Source organism: Anabrus simplex, chromosome 5, assembly GCF_040414725.1.
Source record: "Anabrus simplex isolate iqAnaSimp1 chromosome 5, ASM4041472v1, whole genome shotgun sequence".
In the NCBI taxonomy this organism is placed as follows: domain Eukaryota; kingdom Metazoa; phylum Arthropoda; class Insecta; order Orthoptera; family Tettigoniidae; genus Anabrus; species Anabrus simplex.
In genome coordinates this window covers 232,338,562-232,365,026 of record NC_090269.1, presented here as the reverse complement: position 1 = coordinate 232,365,026, position 26,465 = coordinate 232,338,562, and the positions used below count along the sequence as shown (strand labels likewise).

The 26,465-nt window shown below is 38.1% G+C and overlaps 1 protein-coding gene across 1 annotated transcript in view; it reads right to left on the bottom strand.

The window, feature by feature from the left end:
* Window positions 1-259: 259 nt before the first annotated feature.
* Dab (DAB adaptor protein) overlaps window positions 260-26,465 on the bottom strand; it is a 104,983-nt gene continuing 78,777 nt past the window's right edge. The window contains exon 7 of the mRNA XM_068227811.1: window positions 260-5,189. Coding sequence (XP_068083912.1) covers window positions 260-5,189 — 4,930 coding nt within the window. The remainder of the gene's footprint in view (window positions 5,190-26,465) is intronic.

The window sequence follows — 26,465 nt, the reverse complement described above, 5'->3', positions numbered from 1 at the left end:
AGTTTGTCAGTTTATCAGATTTTACACATTAGAAATCTAAAATATATTATCATAAAAGCTTCAAAAGCTCTAAATTCATTGAGTTAAAAAATGTAGGCACATTCAAGACACAAAGCTGAGACAACATAGCTCATGAATTAAAAAAGAAAAAGTGAATTTATTGAAAGCATATTCTACTGTTACTTTGCATAAGTAAACTGACACTCAAAGCAAAAAGGAGCATGCAAACTATAATCTAAGAAAACATCTAGTCCATACCTCATTTCTCTTCTTCGAAGTTGAAAGATTCAAATGCTTTTGTCCACTTGAAAGGATCACTTGAATTGCTGTTTCCAGATTTTTCTGCTGTTCGTGCCCCTTGATCTGATTTTGGTCGAGGAAGCGTGGCAGATTCTGCACTGAAGAAGTCGTCATCAAACGGATCACTTTCACGAGCAAATATGTTTATAGATTCTGACTTCCTCAAACTTGAAGATGAATCCACCCGTAATAAACTCGACATCCGAACTTTCATTCCTGGATGGTGCTTTTCAGTCTTGCTAATTTCTTCACCGTTCCATAAACTCCCAGGTACCCTTCTCTCCACACGTTTACTTTCCAAGAAAGCTTTGGCAGAAAGAGGCAAGTCACTAACACTATCAGCAAATGCTCCATTTTCAAAGTCCGCAAACACTGTCTCTCCACCTGTATGCACTGGTTCATTGCCATCGTCTGCTGGAAGGAACACATCATCACTTGACTTACTAATTACCTTATCTATTGCACTCTCACTCTCCTCGGCTACACTCTCAACTCTACAACTACTTCTAATATCCTCATAAGGAGATCTCCTATGATCACTAATGTCACTAGATATACTGGAAGCAAGTCTTGCACTAGGATGTCTGGTCTCTGGTGGAGTGAAGTCGTCTTCAAAAGGGGATTGCCTATGACTTGATCCCCTTGATGTTCTGGGTTTGCTTGAGTCATCCTGAGGGGGTGATTCATTTTGATCTAGAGGACTCCTAAGTGTAAGTTCTTTAGGTTTGGCTTCAGTGTCTGTGGTTAACCTATCTTTAGGTTTTGGTAATGTGTCTATTGGAGTTGGTATACCTGGAAGGGTAGTACTGTGCCCTGATAATACTGGAGATTTCTTTTTGAATACTTCAGATGCATCTAATTCAGGCTGATCTTTAGCATCTGCATTAAATTCAAATGCTTGCATTGAGAAGTCATCATCAAAGGGGGACTTCTGATTGCAAGGCCTATCTTGAGGTTTCTTATATCTCTGAGGGCGTCTAGTATGAAGTGTTTGGGACCTCTGTTCATAACTAAACTCCCTCTCAGTTCTACGAGATCGTTCCTGGTGAGGCCAATAGTCATACTCTTGATCAGAATTAAAGTAGCCTTCCCTGCTTCTAGGCCGAGCACCCCCTTTTTCTCGGTACCTCCGCTCAGTAAATCCATAACCAGTTGCTTTTTCTAGATTTTCTGGCCGTGGCATAGCAGGAAGTGAATGCTGTTGTTTTTCTGCTACTCGAGGTTTGTAATCACCAGGTGAACTCTTTTCTGGGGGCCATCGAGCTTCTGAAGCACTGCTAGGTCTCTTCGGCCATGTTCTTTTCCTGCCCTGATACCTTGGAGATTCTTCTTCTCCTTGTTCACTAAACTCATCCTCCCAAGGAGATTCCCGAGACCTGTCCCTATAATACCGATGCTTTCTTCGTGGTGCTTGTTCATGCCATACATATTCACCATCTACACCCACACATTTTCTTCCCCAGGCATATCTACTGTCCATCTCAGGCTCTCTTCTCCATCTGTACTCTTCTTCTCTATCTCCTCTGACTCTTCGATCACCATATTCCCTCTGTGAAAACCTGTCATCCTCATCCCATGACACAGACTCAAAACTACTACGCCTATCACCTTCTCCACCCCATGGTGATGGTCTGCGCTTCCAACCATCTTCATATTCCAGTCCATTAACATCTCTTGAACCATATCTTCTTTGCTTTTCATCATCCCATGATGAACCCCGATGTCTCGGTCTGGTCCTCCAAGAAACTTCATATTCCTCTTCCTCTTCTTCATCCATAGAGCGTTCTGGCCATCTCTTTGATGGTCCTCCCCAATTCTCTTCATCATCATCCTTTCCTTCTTGCTCCCATGGAGACACATCTCTTGATGATCTTGGTCCCCTCCTCCATGGTGAAACTCTCCTTCTTCTACCCCTTCTTTCATCCTGGTACATCCTTTCTACATATGGGGGTGCATCATCATAAAATGACTCTCCATCACTCCATCCATTTTCTCTCCAGGGTCTCTCTTTCCATGGACCTTCTTCAGCTCTTCTGTCTTCCCAACCTTCTTCTGATTCGTCATCTTCTCGCCAATGGGCAGGTCGTCTTACTCTCCTCCTCTTGCCTTTCTCTTCCCTTTCAGATGGCTCTTGGGTAGGGGATGGGTGCACTTTGAATTCCTTCCCATCAGATGACCATGGAGAAATTCCCCCCTCACTAGGTGCTTCAGAAACGGGCTTCTCTGAAGTAACATGTCCAGACTCAAATTTTGCCCAACCTTCATTTGAGGGTGTAGTTTCCTCCTCTTTTCTCTTACCTTCCTTACATAAATCTCTCTCTATCTCTTCTTTCTGAGGAGGAGATGGCCCACTAACTACTTTTGGTGGTGTTGCTGCTTGTGTACCTTCTGAATCTTCTTTCTTACCAGTAGGCAACACCTCTGGAGAAGGTTGTACTTTATCTAGTTCCTCTGTTAACTGTGGCAATTCTGTTTGTGTATCCTCTTCACCTTCCAAAGCATTCACATCCTCTTCTAATATAGTTGTTTCAATTATAGATTGTGGCTCTCGTACTGGAGTTACTTCGACCGCAGGAGAATCTGCTCTGTCACTCTGCTGTCTGGAAAGGGAGAGGAGATCATAATCTTCATCCGCTTTAACAGCATCTGTAGCACTCTCATCCTTTTCACTTGATGTATCAGCATCATCTTTTTCTGTTGTTGCTGAATCCAAAGATATTTCCCTTAAAGCAGCATATCTGTCTTCAGCTTTCTTTTCTTCCGAAATGTCTTCAACTATTGTTTCTGAGATTGTTTCCAACTGCTTTGATTCAGCTTGTTTTGAGTCAGCTGGTTTAAGTTCGGCATCAACAGGTGATGTTGGCCCATCAGCAGGTTCAGAAACCTTTTCTTCTTGCTCTATCAGTTCCCGAAATACTGCATACTTATCAAATGGAGCTTCCTGGAAAACATCTTCCAATTTTTCTGATGGTTCACTTGCCTCAAAATGTGCTTCAAACTCTGCTTTAAATTCAGGTTCTTCATCAACTGACTCCCTTAGAGTGGCATATTTATCTCTTTTAATACCACTTTCAAATTTACTATCATCTGTTGCAGACTCTGAAGTTTCTTTGATTTCAGAAAGTTTAGAGAGACATTTAGTAAGATCTTGGAGAGTCATGTTTGACAGATGTCCAGGAGATACTCCTAGTATTGCTGCCAAGTCCGACAGACCTGTCTTGGTCAACTGACTCAGTGTTATATCTAAAGAAGTTGCACTTGATTGCTGCATCTTACCATGCTGATCTTCTGAGGCAGGTGTAGTAGTTAGACTTGAAGTGGACTGTAAAAACGATTCTATAGTTGTAACAGCTGGGGATCGAGACTTGGAAGAAGGATAAGTCTTACTTGCATCTGAAGCTGGACTCTTCTTCTGAGGAGGAGGTAGTAATGGGAAAGGAGGCACGTAGTCTGGTTCAGAGGTGGTCTGCAATGTCATCACAGCTGCAGGATATTGTCGCCTGGGCCTCTGAGGTATTGAACCATGATCGGCCTCTCCAAATCTTGGCCTTCTTGCTGGTACAGGAATAGGAGGACTCTTTATTTCCTCAGTCTCTTGCGGAGTAGGTGAAGATGAAGTTTCATAATTTTCAATATAATCATAATGTGGATGGTCTTCCATGTGTGGAGGTCGTGGGGGAGGTTTCATCACATTACCGACTTGTTGTCTCTTTGGGGGGAGTGGAGGAGGCTTTATAGGAGTAATATTGGTTGCTGGTCTTGGTGGTGGCTCTGGTGCAATCTCTGCTAATTCAGCACTGGACCCTGAGAGTCTGGAGGTATTGTCTGATTCAGTCATATCTGGGAAACAGGCTACTATTGGTGGAGAAGGAGTGATAGCACAACGATTACGCAGTGTGACACTCTCCAGGATATTCTGGCTTGCTGGTGATCTTCTTCCAGAACGAGAAGGAGTAGGAGGCATCGGAGGAGTAGGACTCAGCCTTGGGGGCTGAGAAGGGGAACCACCACTGAAACTGTCCACTGTCATTTGTTTCATCAATCTTCCTGAGGTTCTTTGAGAAGACTTTGGGCTGGGCAATTTCACCAAACCTGTTACAGTTGTTTGTTTATGGAGTCGTGATTTATTCTTTGTCTTTGATAAAGTTGCTGACAAACCAGTGTGGGTTGTAGAAGCCTGTCCTGAAGTAGGAAGAGGGGGCAGAGGAACATACAGCTCTGTTGGAGCCTTCTCAGGAGGGAGAGATACTCGCAGTGGACCATGAAATGTTGACGGAACTGCATCATGCTGCATTGAAGGTGAGGTCCTCTTCGCATCATCATCTTGAGAGGCTGCTGTTGAACCTTCTATGACTGATGATACAGTAGGTTTTCCATTCCTACCAAACATGGTGAAGTCAGCAAATTCTGTGTCAAATGGATCACTTGAAGTTCCGGGGGGAGGAAACGCACCAAGCTGAGAAAAGTCATCCTCAGCAAAGGGATCAGTCTTATCAAATGGATCTGTATCTTTAAAAGGATCAGCATCTATTGAGACAGCATTCACATTTGTAATAACACCTGTAGTTGAGGTAGTTACTATAGACGTACCAACAGCATTAGTAGAAGCAGATTCGACACTGGACAACACAACATCTGTGGACGATGGACATGTCACACTATTACTTGCACTTAAATTGCTACCTGATTCAAATGTTGCCTGGAACAGTGGAGCTGTTGCTTCAGCTGGAGCCTCAGTCACTAAATCTTTCAGAACCTTTTTTGGAGGATTTTTCAGTTCCTGGAAGAAGTCTTTTCTGTCTATATATGGTTTGCTGCGTCCTGTACCCAAAGGATCCAATTCAGTAAAAACATCAAACTGGTTTGCAGACTGCTGTTGTGATGGTGGACTTTTACAAGCATCTGGAACTTCCTGAAAGAAATATCAGACCATGCATCTCAGAATAGCATAAAAAAATTTTACGCCAACTAAACGGAATGCTAAAAAACCACGAAAAAGCGACATACCCATTATGATTCATGCTAAAGCCACAGAAAAAAATATTCTGCAAGCATGAAGGTGTTCCTAAAGGCTAATGTATTATTGGAAAAGAGGATTTGGAACTAGGTGAGTAGAGCTTGGAAAAGAATCAAATGATTATTCATTTGAAATAGCGTCTGTATTGTACCTACTGACAAAAACTAAATGCAATGACACATGAACTTAACTGCCTCGATCATAGATATACTAAACATTGCTCGACTAATTCAAAGAAAAAAGGCAGGAAATAATACTTGTAACAATATACAGTGTGGACCACAAGTCAGTCAATTATAGGGTTGCCATAAGGTTCAGGATGAAATTCAGGACACCAACACCAACAAGTTCCAACCACAGGCACCGACTCCATGGGAGCACTTGTCCCCATACATACTGTATAATGGTATGGGGGCACAATCGTGTTTTTGCTGCTGTAAGTATATTTTATATTTTCATCCTTTCCCCCATGTTGAAGACCAAAAGTCAGCACCTATGGTTCCAACTAGTGTATTTGGGTAATTCTATATGATATGTCCCGTCTGTTACCAAAAGACACACTTGTTATATGATATTAATGTTAAAAATCAAATAGAGAAATAATAAGAAATCATACTTCATGTAAAACACCCACTTTACAGACCACTCCAAAATTATATAATATTCAATGTTATGTGCAAAGATTTTTGAGTAACAGATGGGACAGCTCACATGGAATTATTCATTTCTAAATAACATGAATAAACGAAAACTAAAAAAGTCATTTATTTTCCTTTGCTTAAAGATATTTATGACACAAGTGCCCTGATGCTGATATCGATCATACTTTTCTTAACTTGACACACTTTTTAGCAACTCATCATTTTTTAAATGTACTCATGAAATTCCTGCCAAGATATTTCTTTAAAATTGTATTGCAGCAATAATATTGATTTAACAGATTCTATTTGCAGTCTATTTCTGTCATCTGTCCATTGCAAATTCATTAAAGAAAGAATTATTTCTACACATGCATTATGGTCTGGTAAACAGAAATAGAACTGGATTTACATTGCTTTAAAAACTGAACCCATTTATTACTAGTTGACATGGATACAAAATCATTTTAATCATTATTCAATATGCTGCTCTCGGGCGGAAGTAGATAGCATTAGCGTAGGTCAAGTCTGTTACCATGACATCAGGTAATGACGTCAGACTCTGCTTCAGGATGACTAACCAAAAAATTCCATTGTGCAGCAGGGGATTACAGACTTCTTCACGCAGCAGGACACGGTGATTTACCACACAGGGATCTTAAACCTGGTCTTTCTTTATTCGTGTCAGAAGTATCAACTTTACTTATAGGTATTTAACAAAAAGCAACAAGATATCTACATTCCTACTATACAAATATACAAGTCTATTATACAATCACAGATAGAGCAACAATATTCGAGAGCTAGATGATGCTTGCCCAGTATTGGGCAACGTCAATAGCGTTGGGGGAGGTTGCAATCAAGTCTTTCATAGTGCACATTGAAGGACATAAACACACTGACATAGATGTTGGATCGTCTGCTGCTCTCCGCAATCACAAAGTGATGAATCACTTGAGAAGCCCCACTTCCGCAAGTTTACTTTGGTTCTGCCGACTTCTGTACGGAGTCTGTTAAGGGCTTTCCATACTGTCCACTTTTCCTGGTGTCCACATGGAAGACTTTCCTTTGGCTCTATCCAGTTAGAAAGGTGGTGGATTCTTTCTTTCCACATTGTGACTCTAGCATTCTCTGCTTTCCCCTCAAGGTTAACTGATGTGCGGAGAAAACTTTTCCTAGATTTTAGCCTCTGTGTGGCTGGTTGGTATCCATAGAGAGGATGTGCTTCTGAAGAAGATGCCTGGAGCCTTTCTTTGTTAGCTGCTACCTCCCTACGAATCTCACCGGGAGCAATACCAGCTAAAAGTTGGACCTTCTCAATGGGTGTGGGTTTCAAACATCCAGTGATGATCCTGCAGCTTTCGTTTAAAGCTATGTCGACCTGCTTCGTATGAGCTGACCTGTACCAAACCGGGGAGGCATATTCTCCTGCAGAATAGCATAGAGCTAGAGCTGATGTTCTAATTGTTTGTGGTTGTGTTCCCCAACTTGTTCCTGATAACTTTCGTAGAATGTTGTTTCTGGCAGCTATCTTTTGTTTCAGGTTTTGTCAATGTTTCTTATATGTTAATGTGCGATCCAGCATAACTCCCAGGTACTTTGGTGTAAAGCAGTGTTCCAGTAAGTTCCCCTTCCATAGTACTTTGAGTTTCTGAGAGGCCTGCGCATGCCGCAGATGGAACGCACAGATTTGAGTCTTAGCTGGATTTGGTTTTGAGTTGGTTTTTCTCATAATAGGTACTTAGCTCTTCTAATGCAGCAGTTAAAGAGATCTCTGCTTCATCAAAGGTATCAGTTTGAGTAGTAAGTGCAAGGTCATCGGCATAGATAAAGCTTTTAGTATTTTCTGGTAATGGCTGGTCATTAGTGTAGATGTTGAAAAGAATAGGAGCCAGTACACTGCCTTGAGGTAGTCCATTCCTTTGATTCCTCCATCTGCATTGGCGTCCTTGGAATTCGACAAAAAAGCGACGATTTTCCAGGAGAGTGGCTATCATCTTGGTTACCTTGATGTCTGGTGCAACAGTGGGATGAGTGCTTCAATGCTCGTGGCATTTTTGCCTGATTGGCATCCCAATTCAGGACTGTACAGCTGTCAAACGGAAACATTTTGATTGCCCTTTGTGTACTTACTTGAAACAGTTCAATATTTCCCTGTTGATCATTCCATTCACCATAAAAATCATTTCCAAATGAATCCCTTTTTCCAATACTTGTCCTTTGCATGTGATATTAATTTCATAGTCTCCATGTTTTCCATAGATTTATTCTTTTTTTTTTTTTTAATATTCAGTTCTGCTGTCTTGACCAAAAAATTTATCTTCAGAATTTATAATGATCACATACGTCTACATACGAAGGGTCAGGAGAAAAAAAAAAATCAGGTAAGTCAACTTCCTTTATAACTTAGAGAAACAAGATTTTAATGTCGAAAATAAAAAGTTACAAAATCATGTGCTTTGAATAACTGAAGTTTGAAATGTAGTAAACTGAATTAAGCTTGGTCCAAAACCCAGTATATCACCACTAACTCGATTACAACAAAAAGATGACTTATCTGTTTTTTTTCCCCTGATCCTTCATATGATACTTGCATATAGACAGCTCAAATATTCCTGTTTCATATTTTGACCTCCTTGCTCATAGTTTGCAGACTGCAAGAAAAGGGCAAAGTTGTGAGATGGATAACAGACAATGGTTTGATGGTAAAAGGGGTGAAAAGTCAATTTGTAAGTTTCACCAAGAGGAAAAGTCCTCTCAGTCTTAATTACTATGTTGATGAAGTAAAAGTACCTCATGAGGACCACTGTAAGTACCAAGGAAAGATCTTCATTGGGGTATTTACATATAGCAAAGTAGTAAATAAAGGTTACAAATCTCTTCATATGGTTATGATAGTTAGGATTTAAAGGACAGGAAGTATAAATCACTGGTAAGACACCAATTAGAGTATGGTTTGAGTATATGAGACCATCACCAGAATTACTTGATTTCAGAACTGGAAAAGATCCACAGGAAAACAGCACAAATTGTTCTGGGCAATTTCTGACAAAAGAGTAGTGTTACAAAAATGTTGCAAACTTTGGCTGGGAAGACTTGGGAGTAAGGAGACAAGTTGCTCAACTAAGTGGTATGTTTATCTATATATATATAAAATAGCTTGTCCTGACTGACTGACTGACTGACTGACTGACTGACTGACTGACTGACTGACTGACTGACTGACTGATTCATCATCGCCAAGCCAAAACTACTGGACATATAAAAATGAAATTTTGAGGATATATTCATATTAAGATGTAGGTGCTCGCTAAGAGAGGGTTTTTGGATATTCCGTTGCTAAGGGGGTGAAAAAGGGGGTGAAATTTTAAAATGAGTGTATCTATATCTCAAAACTTTAAAAGTTTACAGATGTAAAAATTGGTATTTAGAATCTTCTTTAAAAGTAAGGAAACACATATTTTTTTGTTTTCAGAAAATCCCAATAGGAGGGGTGAAAAAGGGGTTGAATGACTTTAATGAGGATACTTATATATCAGAAACTGAAGATATTACAGACCTGAAAATTGGTGTTTGGGATCTCCTTTAAAAATAAAGAAACATATATTTTTTTGTTAATGGAAAATCCAATTAATGCGGTGGGGGGGGGGGTTAAAAGGGGGTGAATTTTTAAAATGAGTGTATCTATATCTCAAAACTTTTGAAGTTTATAGACGTAAAAATTGGTATTTAGAATCTCCTTTAAAAATAAAGCAACATGTATTCTTTTGTTTTCAGAAAATCCCAATAGGAAGGGTGGAAAAGGGTGAAGAATGGGTTGAATGCTTTTAATGAGGCTACTTATATTCAGAACCTGAAGATATTACAGACCAGAAAATTGGTATTTGGGATCAACTTTAAAAATAAAGAAACAGGTATTTTTTCGTTTTGGGAAAATCCAAATAATGGGGGGTGAAAAGGGGGGTGAATTTTTAAAATGAGTGTGTCTATATCTTAAAACTTTAAAAGTTTACAGATGTAAAAAAATTGGTATTTAGAATCTCCTGTAAAAATAAAGGAACACATATTTTTTTGTTTTCCGTAAATCCCATTAGGAGGGGTGTAAAAGTGTGAATAATGGGTTGAACGCCTTTAATGAGGATACATATATCTCAGAAACTGAAGATATTACAGAACTGAAAATTTGTATATGGGATCTCCTTTAAAAATAAAGAAACATCATTTTTTGTTTTTGGAAAATCCAATTAATGGCGGTTAAACAGGAGTGACAAATTGGGGTGAATTTTTTGAAAGACTATATCTACAGAATATCTGAGAAACGTAAAATGTTACAGACGTAAAAAGTGTGCATTTGGAATCTCCTGTAAATGTAAAGAAACATAGGTGATTTGTTTTTGGAAACTCCATTTAAGGGGAACTAAAAAGGGGTGAAATTTTAAAATGAGAATTTCTACAGTATCTCAAAAAACTCAACACGTTACAGAAGTAAAAAATGGTATTTTTTAATCTCTATTAAAAATAAAGAAACGTGTATTTTTAGTTTTCGGAAATAACACTTGGGGTAGAGTGGGATGGGGTGGGGTAAAAGTGACTGAAAATGGTGTTGAATTCTTTTAATTAGGCTATTGATATCTCAAAAATGAAGATGTTACAGACGTGAAATTTGATATTTGGAATCTGCCTTAAATGTAAAGAAACACGTATTCTCGGAAAATCCAATGAAGGGTGGGGGGTTGAAAGAATTGAAAAATGAATTTACTTAATTGTATGAGAATAGATACATCTAATAAAAACTAAAGTTGTTACAGATGTGACCATTGGTATTTGGATCTCCTTTAAAAACAAAGAAAAACACGTTTTGGGGGGCGGGAGTGAAAAGGAGTTGAATTCCTTTCACGAGGACACATAAATAAAAAACTGAAGAAGTTAGAGTCGTGATAATTGGTATTTAGAATATCCTTTACTATTAAAGGAACAAGTATTTTTTGCCAGATAATTCACTTGGGGGGGGGGGGAGGAGTGTGAAAGGAAGTGAAAGAAAGTGAATTATTTTTATGAGGATACTTATATCTCAAAACTGAAGGTAATAGACGTGAACATTCGTGTTTGGAATCTCCTTTAAACATAAAGAGACACGCCTTCCTTTAAATTTTTTTTTTGGGGGGGGGGGGGGTGTTAATAAACTTAACGGCGGTGGGGTGTAAAAGGAGGTGAGACCAATTGATTTTACTGTTCATAATGTACTTATGAGGAGCCTCCGTTGCTCAGGCAGCAGCGCGCCGGCCTCTCACAGCTGGGTTCCGTGGTTCAAATCCCGGTCACTCGATGTGACATTCATGCTGGACAAAACGGAGGCGGGACAGGTTTTTCTCCATTTTTACTCCGATTTTTCCTGTCATCATTCATTCTAGCAACACTGTTCAATATTTCATCAATCATTGCCCCAGAGGAGTGCTTTGGCAGCCGGCAAAATTCCTATTGTCGCCGCTAGATGGGGCTTTATTCATTCCATTCCTGACCCTGTGGAATGACTGGAAACAGGCTGTAGATTTTCGATGTACTTATTCTGATCATAAATCGATCATTTTTAATCTTTCCTGGGTTCATTTTCAACAGCCATCTTTTCCTTCGGAGAACGTTCTTAGATTACAGTAGATTCTCCTGGCATATAAATAAAAATTCAAACAAATTTGAAATAAACAATAGCAATGAGATTGACCGTGCAATTGTTCACCTCTATAATAAGGTCAATAATGCATGGAAGTCAGTTATTCGTATCGTCAGAAATCACGCACACTTGCCTACCCGCGACAATGGTGCTAGTCACATTGTCAATAATGACAATGGCAGCAGATGTAATTTACCGCCAAGTAGCGGCCTTGCATTTTGCGGTGGGGTCCAGAACATCTAATAATAATAATAATAATAATAATAATAATAATAATAATAATAATAATAATAATAATAATAATAATAATAATAATAATAATAATAATGTTCTGGACCGTCGTCAAATGTGTGGACCGCGCTGGAAACAGGTCCTGGACAGGTAATGACTAAGAATGCAGTCCAGCCGCGGGTTCAGTACCACCAAGGCAACCAAGACGACACCACGCCGGATCTCCTGAAGGATTTGATCCATATTAAAAATGTTTATAGGAAAAGATGGCAAAGATTTAGGGACCCAAGTGACCGGGTGGAATACCTGGACCTAGCCCGGGAAGTACTAAATCGATTGCTGGAAATGAAGATTGAAAAATGGGAGGAAACTTGCCGTAATCTATTAGCAAACGAGTCAGATCGCAAATTTTGGCAGATTCTCGCAGAAAACGAGTCAGATCGCGAATGCCGGCGGATTATATATCTAAAACAATATGCATTCAATTATAAATTTCAGTGTAATACCGTAGCGAAGCACGGGTATTTTGCTAGTTATATATATATCATATCACCAACCCTATGAAGAAGCACGACGTCAATATCACATTCAGAACATGTAACACAAACTGAAATATATTTTTCAATTCCAACACCGTAAATTCAACTGATAACAAATTTTTGAATTCTGGAATTTATAGGCTCAAGTGTGCCCAATGTAATTTCTTGTATATTGGGCAGACTGGGCGTAGTTTTCAAACTAGATACCTTGAGCATTACAATGTCTCTAAACACAATAAATATTCTGCAATGAACAATCATATGAAAGAGATGGGACACAAGTTTACCATGATTGATAAAGATCTTCAAATCTTAAAATGCATAAGCAAGAGCAAACTGATGACGGAATTTGAAATTTTTTTTTTTTTTTTGATCAGCACTTCAGCAATAATCGAAATTTAAACGATGTGTTGGAAACTAAAAGTTTGGTAATCAAACAACTTCCTAATTTAGCCTACTCTCTTCTTCTAATATAAATTCCAATAATTTCATGAAAATATTTAATTATAAACTCGCCAACAATACCCCTTCAATAACAGTAGCTACTTCATTGTCACCTCACTGTGCTACGTCCCCTCCACAGACCACTAGTGATCTCAAGGTTCCGCCCTCCCCTCCTCACCTGACTCACTCCCTGCCACTACAGGCACACCCCGACAATACGCGAATTAGTAACAAAGAGACTGATAGACCTTATCATGCAGTCAACGCTGCTAGTCGCCTTTCTACCACTCTAAGGGGTAAGCCTTAAGATATATACATACAACACATAGTATAATACTTCAAATTACAGTAACTTACACTCACTTTCCTTATATTTCAGACTTCAACACGCTATACATTGCAGTTCATATTACATCCAATTTCTTGTTGAACTTCCCCTTATTGACTTTGTCAGAAGATACAGTACAAGTTTACGACATACAACTATGACAAGTTCACAACAGATTTTGGAAAAAATGGATCAATTTCTTATATTTTGATGCTTTGGCAAGTGCTATTCAGCTGTTCAAAACACGTATACTCACCGCTCAACCAGCTATCCCACTATGAAACACTACGTACCTGACTCTTGTTCTTAATTATTACTAGGATGAGATTTTAATAATATTGAAAATTTTAATTAATCCACACATCTTACAACTATGGTGTACACAATTTTTGTAATCATTGGAAAATACTATTGTAAATATTACAGCTTTTTTATGATTTTGATCATTAATCATAGAATCATCTTTACATAATTTTTGACATTGTAAAAAAACTTCATCTCTGTTACATATGACACCAACAAATATCTTATTAAAGTTTTTATGACTTAATTTAAAATTAGCATAACTTTGGAGAACTAATTACCACTACTTAAAATAACATTATAAACTATTAGATTTTAAGGGATAGTCTTATAAATAAGATCTGACTCAGGGCCCTGACCTAACTTAGAGTATTTAATGGCTGAAGATGCTTGCCATGTCAAGCGAAACATGTCCCATATTAAACAATATGTAATAACTGTATCCTAATTATACGGATTGTATTGTATTGAACAGGTAGTTCTTAAGAAACTATTTGTAACTTTTAATATAAGTGGTATGTTCAGAGCTGTCAGTGGAGAGATGGCTTGCAATTACATTAGCAAATGAATAAGCTTGAATGAAGTTTTCAAAAATTAGGAAAGATCATAATATGAAGATAAAGTTGGAACTCAAGAGGACAAACTGGGGAAAGTGCTCTTTTTTTTTTTTGGAAGAGAAATTAGGGATAGAAATAATTTACCAAGGGAGATGTCCAATAAATTTCCAAGTTCTTTGAAAATATTCAAGAAAAGACTACGTACTGGTAAGCAATTGATAGGAAATGTGTCACCTGGGTGACAGCCCTAAATGCCAATCAGTGGCGACCGACCGACCAACAGGTACATAGGTAGATGGATAGATAGATAGATAAATAGATAGATAGATAGATAGATAGATAGATAGACAAATTTTATTCAGATAACTATAATGGTAACAACAAATGAACAAAATTTAAGAGTATAGTACTAAACTACTACAGCACTGCTCTTATCCACAGTGGTGAAAATATTGGACATTTGTTTGAGGGGATAAATACAGACCGAAGGACTAAGTCTAAATAATTTCTTGAATTTAACAATGATCATACCACTGGTAATGATCCAAGATGACATTACTTGAGAGTTAAAAGTTTGCTTCTTGGCAATGAGCTATATCACCACATTCAATATGTAGAGTAGGAAACAGCTAATATTTTTAATTCCAGATATGTTAATCTTTTAGGTCTGAGTTGTGTCTGGAACAATGATGTTGAATACCTTAGGCCATGAAAGCCTAGCATCAGACAGAGATAGGAACTACTTTGTATCCCAGAGATATGATGATGAGGGATAGATGATTAGTTGCTGCTGAAATATATGCCCTTCAATTCAAAAAGTATAAAAATTAATTTCATTTGAATGTAATGAGTAAATAACATGCACAGGAAATATTGTTTTCATTTTTATGAATAAACCAGTATGTGTTCATGAAGAAATTCATTAATATAACTACAAAACTACAAACAACAGGGGTGCTGTGAACAAAGCAGGATAGCCTCTGTGTAATATACTCCGAGCTCTTTCTGCATTTCATCACGAGTAGCTAAGTCATGACCGTCTCCTGTTATGCATGTGTGTCTGCATGAAACTAATAAAAGCCACTGTTTAATAGTATATTTTTGTTAGGTTTATTTTTTCGAAGTAATTTTGTGAATAGTAGTTTAATTTAGAACAGCTCATCATACGAACATGTCGATTCTGAACCAACTTCAGATAAAAGTTTGTCTGTCATGCAAAGTCTCTCAGTGGATCATACGCTATTTTGGATATGGAACATGCAAATAAAGTAGCCTTCAAAAGTTGACTGATGATGGTAAGGTCCATGGAACCAGACCAAGAGCATGAGTATCAACACGATGGATCGGTATAGTGAATGGTCCCTTGCAGAGTTCTCTCAGAGTCAACAACACTGAAGGCTTTGGGCAGAGAAGAATGATGGAGTAGGGCCTTTCAGTAAGCTGGCTGTATTAGGACAGTCACAACACCTCAGCCATTAGGCAGAATGAATAAGAATGATACAGTGCTGGCGAGATGGCAATTTTTTTGCAAAAGTTAGTAGCACTGTGCACCCATGTTTAAGCTGTGTCTATGTTGCATCACAAACTCTCTGAGACCCACAGTAGTATCTCCAGTGTGAGGAAAATATGATGTCTGGAAGGCTAGGGGTAAGGAACCTGCACTAGAAATTTATACGACACAAACTGCATTATACACCATTGCTAAAAATTCCTTGACATATCCCAATTTCCCTTGTAAGAAAGAAAAATTTCCTATCATCTAGACTAAAAAGACTGATCATATTTCATGAAGCAAGCACTGAATTATTTTATTTGCTATCAAAGAAGCTCTAAATTGTACCATGCAAATATAGTAAAAATGAACTTTAGGACAAAAAAACAAACAAATATTCTTGGTTTTCTAGATAATCTATGCTCCAATTAAAGCCTTTAATATCAAGACCTCCATATACAACTGCAGACAATAATGAGGAAAAAGATAATAGCTGACACAAAATGCACAACACATGAATTAAAGCAGCAAAGCAGTTATTTATGATTATGCATTAAGAGAAATCAAGAAATCTCAAATCAAATCTTAGATCAACTGATGGTAATACGACTCATTTGAACATAAATGTACTAAATTGCCTGTGTTCTTGGATACTTCCCAAGACAATGGCAGATTTTTGATTGATGAATCAAAACTGCCATCAAGGTAATTATTTCACTAAGAACCAATACTAAGGGAGCAGTTCTTGAAAATTAAAGCTTGCAGCAGAAACTCAAGAAGAGTGTATGCTTTGTTCTTGAGGATAGCATAAATAGTTCTTTAAACCTACTAATTTCTCCATATGTCTTTAGCTTATCTTAGTTATTTCTGGGGTTTTCGGAGTCACCCTAGCTCATTTCAAGCTTTCTGACCAGATTTTCTGGCTGATAATGAATGATTTTTGAGGAGAAAATTCTTCCCTGTAATTACTGGGAATCAATTCTCAGTTCCCAGGGTGGAAATTCATCAATATAGCTGCAGTGCTATTCAAATCTTTGCATAACTTTCTCCAAATATTCTCAGGATATTCCTTGTTTTCCTAATTAATCACAGGTCCATTAATGGAAAAATATTTGCAAGTACTGTATAAGAATTCTGAAACCTACTTACATACATACATACATGCATGCATACATACATCCATATAGACTGTTATACCTTTGAGCGTTCAGTCTGCGAACCAGTGTGAATTTACTAAATGTTGCCACAATCCTCTATTTGCAACTAGTGCTGTGACCTCTTATCTTTAAATCACAAGAAACTGAGTTTAACCATCGCCGTGTTGGTCTCCCTCTACTTCTCTTTGCCTTTGTGGATCAGCGGTAGAGTGTCGGCCTCCGGATCCCAAGATAGCGGGTTCAAACCCGGCAGAGGTAGTCGGATTTTTGAAGGGCGGAAAAAAGTCCATTCGACACTCCATGTCGTATGATGTTGGCATGTAAAAGATGTCTGGTGACACATTTGGTGTTTACCCGACAAAATTCGTTAAATCTCAGCCATAAACGCCCAAGAGAGTTTCGGTTTACTCGGTCTGCCATCTAGTGGGGGCCTGGAGTAAAACAGAACGTCGAAATTGATGAGCAGACAGCCAGATGGTGTCAAATTGAAATGTCTGCACACGGTAGCTGAGGCCATACGATTATTATTATTATTCTTACCCTCCATAACAGAGTACATTATTCTCCTAGGTAACCTATCCTCCTCCATTTGCCTCACATGACTCCACCACCAAAATTGGTTTATGCGTGCAGCTTCATCCATCGAGTTCATTCCTAACTTAGCCTTTATCTCCTCATTCTGAGTACCCTCCTGCCAATGTTCCCACCTGTTTGTACCAGCAATCATTCTCACTACTTTCATTTCTGTTACTTCTAACTTATGAATAAGATATCCTAAGTCCATCAGCTTTCACTCCCGTAAAGCAAAGTTGGTCTGAAAACAGACCGATGTAAAGATATCGTCCGGGAGCTGACTTCCTTCTTACAGAATACTGTTGATCGCAACTGCGAGCTCATTGCATTAGCTTCACTGCACCTTGATTCAATCTCACTCACTATATTACCATCCTGAGAGAACACACATCCTAACTACTTGAAATTATCTACCTGTTCCAGCTTTGTATCACCAATCTGACATTCAATTCTCTTGAATTTCTTACCTTCTGACATCAATTTAGTCTTCAAATGGCTAATTTTCATACCATACTCATTGCACCTATTTTCAAGTTACAAGATATTAGACTGCAGGCTTTCAGCACAATCTGCCATTAAGACCAAGTCGTCTGCATAGGCCAAACTGCTTACTACATTTCCACCTAACTGAATCCCTCCTTGCCATTTTATACCTTTCAGCAACTACGAACAACAAAGGTGAAAGATTACAGCCTTGTCTAACCCTTGTAAGTACCCTGAACCAAGAACTCATTCTACCATCAATTCTTGTTGCAGCCCAATTGTCAAATAAATGTCTCTGATTGATTTTAATAATCTACCCTTAATCCCACAGTCCTCCAGTATGGTGAACATCTTTTCCCTCAGTACCCTGTCATATGCGTTCTGTTTTTCAATTGCCTGCTGCATACTGAAAATATGATCCTGACAGCCCCTATGTGGTCTGAAACCACACTGGTTTTTATCTAACTTCCTCTCAACCACTGATCACACCCTCCCATCCAAGATGCCAGTGAATACTTCGCCTGGTATACTAATCAATCACATACCTCGATAGTTGTTGCAAACCTTCCTGTTACCTTGCTTATAGACGGGTGCAATTACTGCTTTTGTCTAATCTGAAGGTACATTACCAACACTCCATGCTAATCTTATTACTCTATGAAGCCATTTCATCCCTGCCTTCCCACTATACTTCACCATTTCAAGTCTAATTTCATCTATTCCTGCTGCTTTATGACAATGGAGTTTATTTACCATCCCTGCCACTTCCTCAAGCATAATTTCACCAACATCATTTTCTTTCAGCCAACCAATATTGTATTAAATACAGTTGGACCCACACTTACAACTAAATTTGTCCAAGTTTGAATCTGGGGTATGTACATTTTTAACACAGATTTCCATTGTATTTGTTGAGTGTATTTTAATACTGAAGCTATGTACATTTTAAACATAAGCTTCCATTGCATTTATTGATTGTATTTCATCTCAAATTTTTTATGTATCACTGTTTTTGTTATATGTCTTTCTTCCTTATGTTATTTTAGCTGATGATGACGACTAGGCTAGGTTGAAACATGTCCTATATAGCTTTTCAAACAACTATGTAGCTTTTTAAACAGACCATTTATTAAATGGCAAATGTGTATTGAACAGGTGGACTTTACACAATTAAATTCTTTTAGAATTTAATCTTAGATATTTAAAGTCAACACGGAACCGGAATGAAGTTGTAAAAATACTTGTAAAAATACCCAATGTTGCGAGAACTTGGGACACAGATTGATACAAAGTTCACTGTGTGCTAAACAGAAGGCGAGTGATTTCAATTTACCAAATGTCAATTGGGAGGGTAATGCAAATGACAGGAAGCATGACCAACAAATGGCAAATAAGTTAATATGGGAAGGGCATCTGATTCAGAAAGTGATGGAACCAACAAGATGGAAGAATATTCTGGATGTGGTGCTGGTAAAACCAGATGAGCTCTATAGAGAAACCGAAGTAATAGATCGTAATAGTGATCACAAAGCTGTTTTTGTCGTAGTTAAAAATAAATGTGAAAGAAAGGGAGGTATTAAAATGAGAACTATTAGGCAGTATCATATAGCTGATAAAACAGGCATGAGGGAGTTTTTAAACTGTAACTATGATCGGTGGAAAACGCTAAATAAAAATGTAAACAGACTCTGGGATGAGTTTAAAGCAATTGTTGAGGAATGTGAAAATAGGTTTGTACCTTTAATGGTGATAAGGAATTGTAAAGATCCACTATATTATAAGAGAGAAGTAAAGAGACTAAGAAGGAGGTGCAGGTTGGAAAGAAATAGTTAGAAATGTCTGTGGAAGTAGGAGAAATTGAAGGAACTTACTAGGAAAGTGAATCTAGCAAAGAAGGATAACATGGTGGCAAGCATAATTGGTGGTCATACAAATTTTAGTGAAAAGTGGAAGAGTATGTATAGGTACTTTAAGGCAGAAACAGGTTCCAAGAAGGACATTCCAGGAATCAATAATGAACAAGGGGAGTGTGTATACGAGGATTTTCAAAAGGCAGAAGTATTCAGTCAGCAGTATGTAAAGATTGTTGGTTACAAAGATAACGTCCAGATAGAGGAGGTGAACAATACTAAAGAAGTATTAAAATTTACCTATGACAACAATGACATTTACAGTAAGATGCAAAAGTTGAAACTTAGAAAAGCAGCTGGAATTGATAAGGTTTTGAGGGATATCCTAAAGATAATGGGTTGGGATATAGTACCATATCTGAAGTACTTATTTCACTATTGTGTGCATGAAGAAGCTATACCAAATGAACGGAGAGTTGCTATAGTAGCTCCTGTGTATAAAGAAAAGGGTGATAGACATAAAGCTGAAAATTACAGGCCAGTAAGTTTGACATGCATTGCTTGTAAGCTTTGGGAAAGCATTCTTTCTGATTATATTAGACATAATAGAAGGCTGTTTGGGTTTAGGAAAGGTTATTCCACTGAAGCTCAACTTGTAGGATTCCAGCAAGATATAGCAGATATCCTGGATACAGGAGGTCAATTGGACTGTATCGCAATTGACCTATCTAAGGCATTTGATAGGGTAGATCATGGAAGACTACTGGCAAAAATGAGTGCAGTTGGACTAGACAAAAGAGTGACTGAATGGGTGGCTATGTTTCTAGAAAATAGAACTCAGAGAATTAGAATAGGCGAAGCTTTATCTGTCCTTGTAATAATTAAGAGGGGAATTCCTCAAGGCAGTATAAATAAGTACAGATCTCTCCACATGGTTATGAGGGTATTTAGGGTTTGTAGTAAGGATGTAAAGGACAGGGCATATAAGTCTTTGGTAAGACCCCAACAAAATATGGTTCCAGTGCATGGGACCCTCACCAGGAATACTTGATTCAAGAACTGGAAAAAATCCAAAGAAAAGCAGCTTGATTTGTTCTTGGTGATTTCCGACAAAAGTGTAGCGTTCCAAAAATGTTGCAAAGTTTGGGCTGGGAAGACTTGGGAGAAAGGAGACAAGTTGCTCAACTAAGTGGTATGTTCCGAGACATCAGTGGATAGATGGCGTGGAATGACATCAGTACATTAATAAGTTTGAGTGGTGTCATTAAAAGTAGGAAAGATCGCAATATGAAGATAAAGGTGGAATTCAAGAGGACAATTGGGGCAAATATTCATTTATAGGAAGGGGAGTTAGGGATTGGAATAACTTACCAAGGGAGATGTTCAATAAATTTCCAATTTCTTTACAATCATTACAATCATTTAAGAAAAGGTTAGGAAAACAACAGCTAGGGAATCTGCCACCTAAGCGACTGCCCTAAACGCAGATCAGTAGTGACTGAATGATTGATTGAGCCTATCACTAAGGTTTATTGTGCACTAAAGTGCGTGTGTGTCAAATTAATAGCTTAACTATCACAGGCTGATTGTCAGCAAATCAGGTCCTAGGTCATCGGTTAGGAAATAGCCATGTTGTTCAGCAAACCCTGGATCACAAACCCTGTCATAGATGAAGTTTATAGCTAGATTAAATAAAGTCGTAAAAAACGCCGAGTGTTGGGCGGCGGGAAATAACCTGACTCCCTAAGGGGGCCAACGGCTTCGGGCGAATGAGCCCCTTTGGGTGGGGTGATGGTCCCCACAGTGGAGGAAATGCCACTGGAATCCATTACGTAGCGTCTGTTCTCCAGGTTAGGGGCGGCTGCACAAGGCGTCTGTACTCCAGAGGAGCGGCCTCATTATCACCTCACTGGATCACATCCAGAGTTGTAATTCGGGATCTAGTCCCACACAGGTGACACCTTGACAGTCAACCATGGAAGGTCTTTTAAGGAATACTCCACCGGCTGAACCAAGAGTTCAGAGAAGGCAGCATTCGGATACGGTGGGCTGCCACCTGAAAGATACCATGAAGTCGGAGGCATGGAAATACCCCAGTACCACATACACGAACAAGACAAAATCAAGAATCAAACCAAAGCAGATAACATACTTCTCTACACACAATATAAACTCACTCATGCAAACCGGTAAACTAAAAGTGATCACCAACATAATGGACCAACACAAAATTCTTATCATTGGATTACAGGAAATTAGAAACACTGACCAGGATGCCTTGGAATCTCAAGGGTACAGACTTTATAAAGGTATACCCGGGAAGAGAGTGATGAAGAATGTCCCACAATTTGGAACAGGATTTTTGGTCAGCTTTAAAATAATAAACTCAGTTCAAGAATTCAGATCACAGTCTCCACGACTCTCAACGATCACCTTAAAGGCATCTAATAAAATCTATACTATAATAAATGCCCATGCTCCCACTAATGATAAAAACAACTCCTCAAAATACCAGGAGGAAACAGGAGAATTTTGGGACCCATTGGACCAGACCATAGATAACATCCCCAAACACCATATAAAATTATTAATAAGCGACTTCAACGCTCAACTAGGCAGAGAAAGAAAATACTGTGACATCATCGGAAAATGGCCAGCACACAAGAAAACAAATAAAAATGGAGAGAGACTTGTTGACCTGTGTAGAAACCATAATTTAATTTCAAAATCTACATGTTTTAAGTGGAAACCTCAAAAACTTAAAACATGGAAATACCCTGACTACACTAAAGGAGAATGGCAACTGGATCACGTCTGCATGGACAAATACCACCACAAAGAGATCTATAACGTCAAAGTCCTCCGAGGAATAGACAAAGGTTCAGATCACTATGTAGTTAAAATTAAAATTAAACTCACTCCCCAGAGGAGGCAACAAAAGCAAGCCCTTAAAACTAAAAGAAAAATAGATCCTACCCAGCTAATCAACAACAAAAATTACCAGCAAGCAACTGAAAAAATAAAAATCACAGATAAACTTGAAGACTTAGTACACAACCTTAAACAAATTGCAGAAGACCTGGCTCCAATTAAACCATGTAAAAAACACCAATGGTGGAACAGTGAATGTGATGAAACAGTGGAGAAAAGACATCAGGCATGGCTATTACATCAGTATAAATTCAGGACAAATATTTCAGATTCCCTATGGGAATCAACATCTATATCATATTACATCAGTCCCAAAAAACAGAAATATCCTATCAAAAGCTAGTAAAACAGAGAAAAGAAACTACCCAAGTCTTAAGAAGAATAAAAAGACAACATCATAAGGACACCCTGCAGTTAATTGAAGAACAATTCAATAAAACTCAATCAAGGGACTACTACAAAACCTTCAGAAAGCAGCTCCAAAAATATGAACCCCCCGACCCTACTGATGAAGGATGAAGATGGTAAGCTGGCCCATAACAATAAAGACAATGCAGAAATTCTGGCTAAACATTTCAACAAGCTTTTAAATTGTGAGGAACCTACAGAACTTCTTCATTTGGACACCAACACCCCGATAAAAACATCACCAGAGAACATCAATCCCCCCACAATAAAGGAAGTTTACCAAGCTCTGAATAAATTAAAAAACTACAAAGCGCCAGGAGAAGATCAGACCTTTGCAGAAATCTGGAAATATGCAGGAACATCAGCAAAAGTTGCCCTCCATCAACAACTTGTCTCTATCTGGATTAAAGAAGAACTACCAGAACACTGGACAACAGCCCTCATTCATCCACTGCACTAAAAAGGAGATAAAACCAACCATAATAACTACAGGGGAATCTCGCTCCTAAACATAACATACAAAATATTTTCAATAATCATCCTTAATAGGATAAGTTTACAACTTGAGAAAGAACTAGGAGAATATCAAGGAGGTTTCAGACCCTGGAGGAACTGTCCTGATTAGATCATGAGTCTTAAGTTGATAATGGACTATAACAGGAGAAGAAACAGAGATATGGTGATGACATTTGTAGAAAGCTTATGATTGCATCCATAGAAAATCTCTGTTTAAAATTTTAAGACACCTTGGACTACACCCCAAATTAATAAACATGATGAAATTGACTCTCACCAACACCAAATCAAAAGTGAAGTTTAGGGGTGAAACATCAGAGACATTTGAAATTAAAACTGGGCTACGGCAGGGAGATGGGCTCTCACCACTATTATTTAACTGTGCTCTAGAAATGGTAATGAGGGAATGGTTTAGGAAATGTCCCCACAAAATAAAGATTGGCCGAAAAATCAAAACAAATTGCCTGGGTTTTGCTGACGATTTAGCATTACTAGCAGTGGACATAAAAGAAGCAAAAACCCAGATATCAGAACTTCAAAACATTGCAAATAAAATTGGCCTCAAAATATCATTTGAAAAAACAGAAATTATGCCGCAAAAACCAACACAGCTAAAAGAAGTCGCTATAAATGGTAATAAAATCAAAATAGTAACTCAATTTAAATATCTTGGAGAAGTAATAACACATAACCTAAATGAAAAAATCTCAATCCAAATAAGAACAAATAGATCAGCTAAAGCACAAAAGTTAACATGGGATATCTACAAAAAGAAATGTCTATCAATAAATACAAAAATAAAACACTACAACACAGTTATAAAACCAGAAGCTACATATGCAGCAGAAACACTCTTTCACCTGAATAAACAATCAAAGACTGACAGACTTCAGAAAATTGAAAGGAGGATTGGAAGAACGTGCATCAACAAAAAATACCAGAAAGATGGACAGTGGCGGTTAATACCTAACAAAGTCGTGTACAAAGAGCTAGAACCCATTACATATACTATGCGTAAGAGGAGACTGGGATTCTTTGGACATATCATGAGGATGCAGGATTCGAGACTTCTGAAACAACTAGTACAACACAATCTCGTCTCAAAAAATACCACAGCAGGATGTAAATGGATCAGAGAAGTAAGAGAGGATCTGAAGGAAATAGGCCTTACAACAGAAGACACCACAAATAAGATAAAATTGAATACAAAACTCAAGAATACAAACCTCCGCTTTACCCTTACACAAAACAAACCAACAACATGCACATTTTCAACTGAGGAAAGGGCAAGAAGATCGGAGCGTCTGAAGAAGTACTGGGAGGACCGCAAAGCCCGAACAATCCCTTCAAAGAGACCTGAACGACGGACTGACTAAAGTGATCCTATGTGGTCATAAAAGAATAATAATAATAATAATAATAATAATAATAATAATAATAATAATAATAATAATAAGAAGAAGAAGAAGAAGAAGAAAGTCGTAGAAACAAAGACCCACCCTGTGGCACACCACATCAAACAGCTATCTGTCCAGAATATTTTCCTTTGGTATAGCAAAAGAATTACATGTTTGAGGTCAGATGATATTCCTTGCATAGAGAGACAATTTTCTATGTATGGGAAATATGAATCACCATTTGTTGAGTTGAAACAGCCAGAAACTAATCTAGAATTTATATGACATCCTGATAATTTGGAGACAAATCTACATTGATTATTACTCATATTTGTATCTATCTGTGAACTTAATCCATGAACCAAAACTCTTTCAATATTCTTTCTCAGAATAGAGCAAGGATTCTCAAACTTTTTAAAAATAGTACCCCTAAGTAAATGACTAGTTTTCTATTGTACCTCCACCATATTTTTTTCAACATTTTTTCATATTCATTTTAATGACATAATAAATAATCACAGAACACTTCAATGATTTCTTCCTTTTCTTTTCTTGAAGAGTAATCTGGTAGACTGAATTCTTTCACCACAGAAAAAAGGTTGCGAATCCAGAACTCACTGTCTATATTTTCAGGAAAGTATTCACCAAAATATTCAGTCAGACATAAACAATGTTCTTTTAATTTGCTCACAATGGAATCATGAAGCTCAATTTCATTTTCACCCATGAACCTTTCTAAGAATGGAAAGAATGAAAGGTTTCTACTCAAAACTTCTTTAAAAGCAAACTGAAGTTTCTTTTTCAGAGCTTTTATTTTGTCCTGAATCATGATGACTGTTGTGTGTTAACCCTGCAGTCCTACGTTCAACTCAGTGAGCCATTGGAAGACGTCACCTAAGAAACCTACTCTACATAGCCACTGTTCATCTGTATGCCTTCACTAAACTCACACTTGCTATTAAGAAGAAAAATTTGAACTTCTTGACTTTTTTTTTTCTTTTACAATTTGTTTTACGTTACACTGACACAGATAGGTTTTATGGTGATGATGAGATAGGAAAGGCCTAGGAGTGGGAAAGAAGTGGCGGTGGCCTTAATTAAGGTACAGCCCCAGCATTTGCCTGGTGTGAAAATGGGAAACCACGGAAAACCATCTTCAGGGCTGCCGACAGTGGTGTTCGAACCCACTATCTCCTGGATGCAAGCTCACAGCTGCGCGCCCCTAACCGCACAGCCAACTTGCCAGTGAACTTCTTGTCTTCAATCAAACAAACGTGCAAGATAGTTCCCTTTCAAAAGCCACCTTACCTCAGTATAGAAAAGAAGATGTTTATGTTCACTCCCCCATTTCTTCACATAAGATTGCCAATAATCTAGAAATGGTTGTATTTGTCAATGTTATTTTCATTCCATTTGCTTCACAACTAGAGCCTCTCTGTGAAAAATACAGTGAACGAATTTCCTTCTTGATCTGGGAAATCACACCAGTATGTTTTCCAGTCATTGCTGTTGCAATGTCAGTACACACACCAACACACTTCTCCCAGTCAACACCATACTGCCTCAGAAAACCATCAAGAGTGTCAAATAAGTTTTGTGCTGTTGTTCGTTCTGAAAGCTCCTTGCAGAAAAG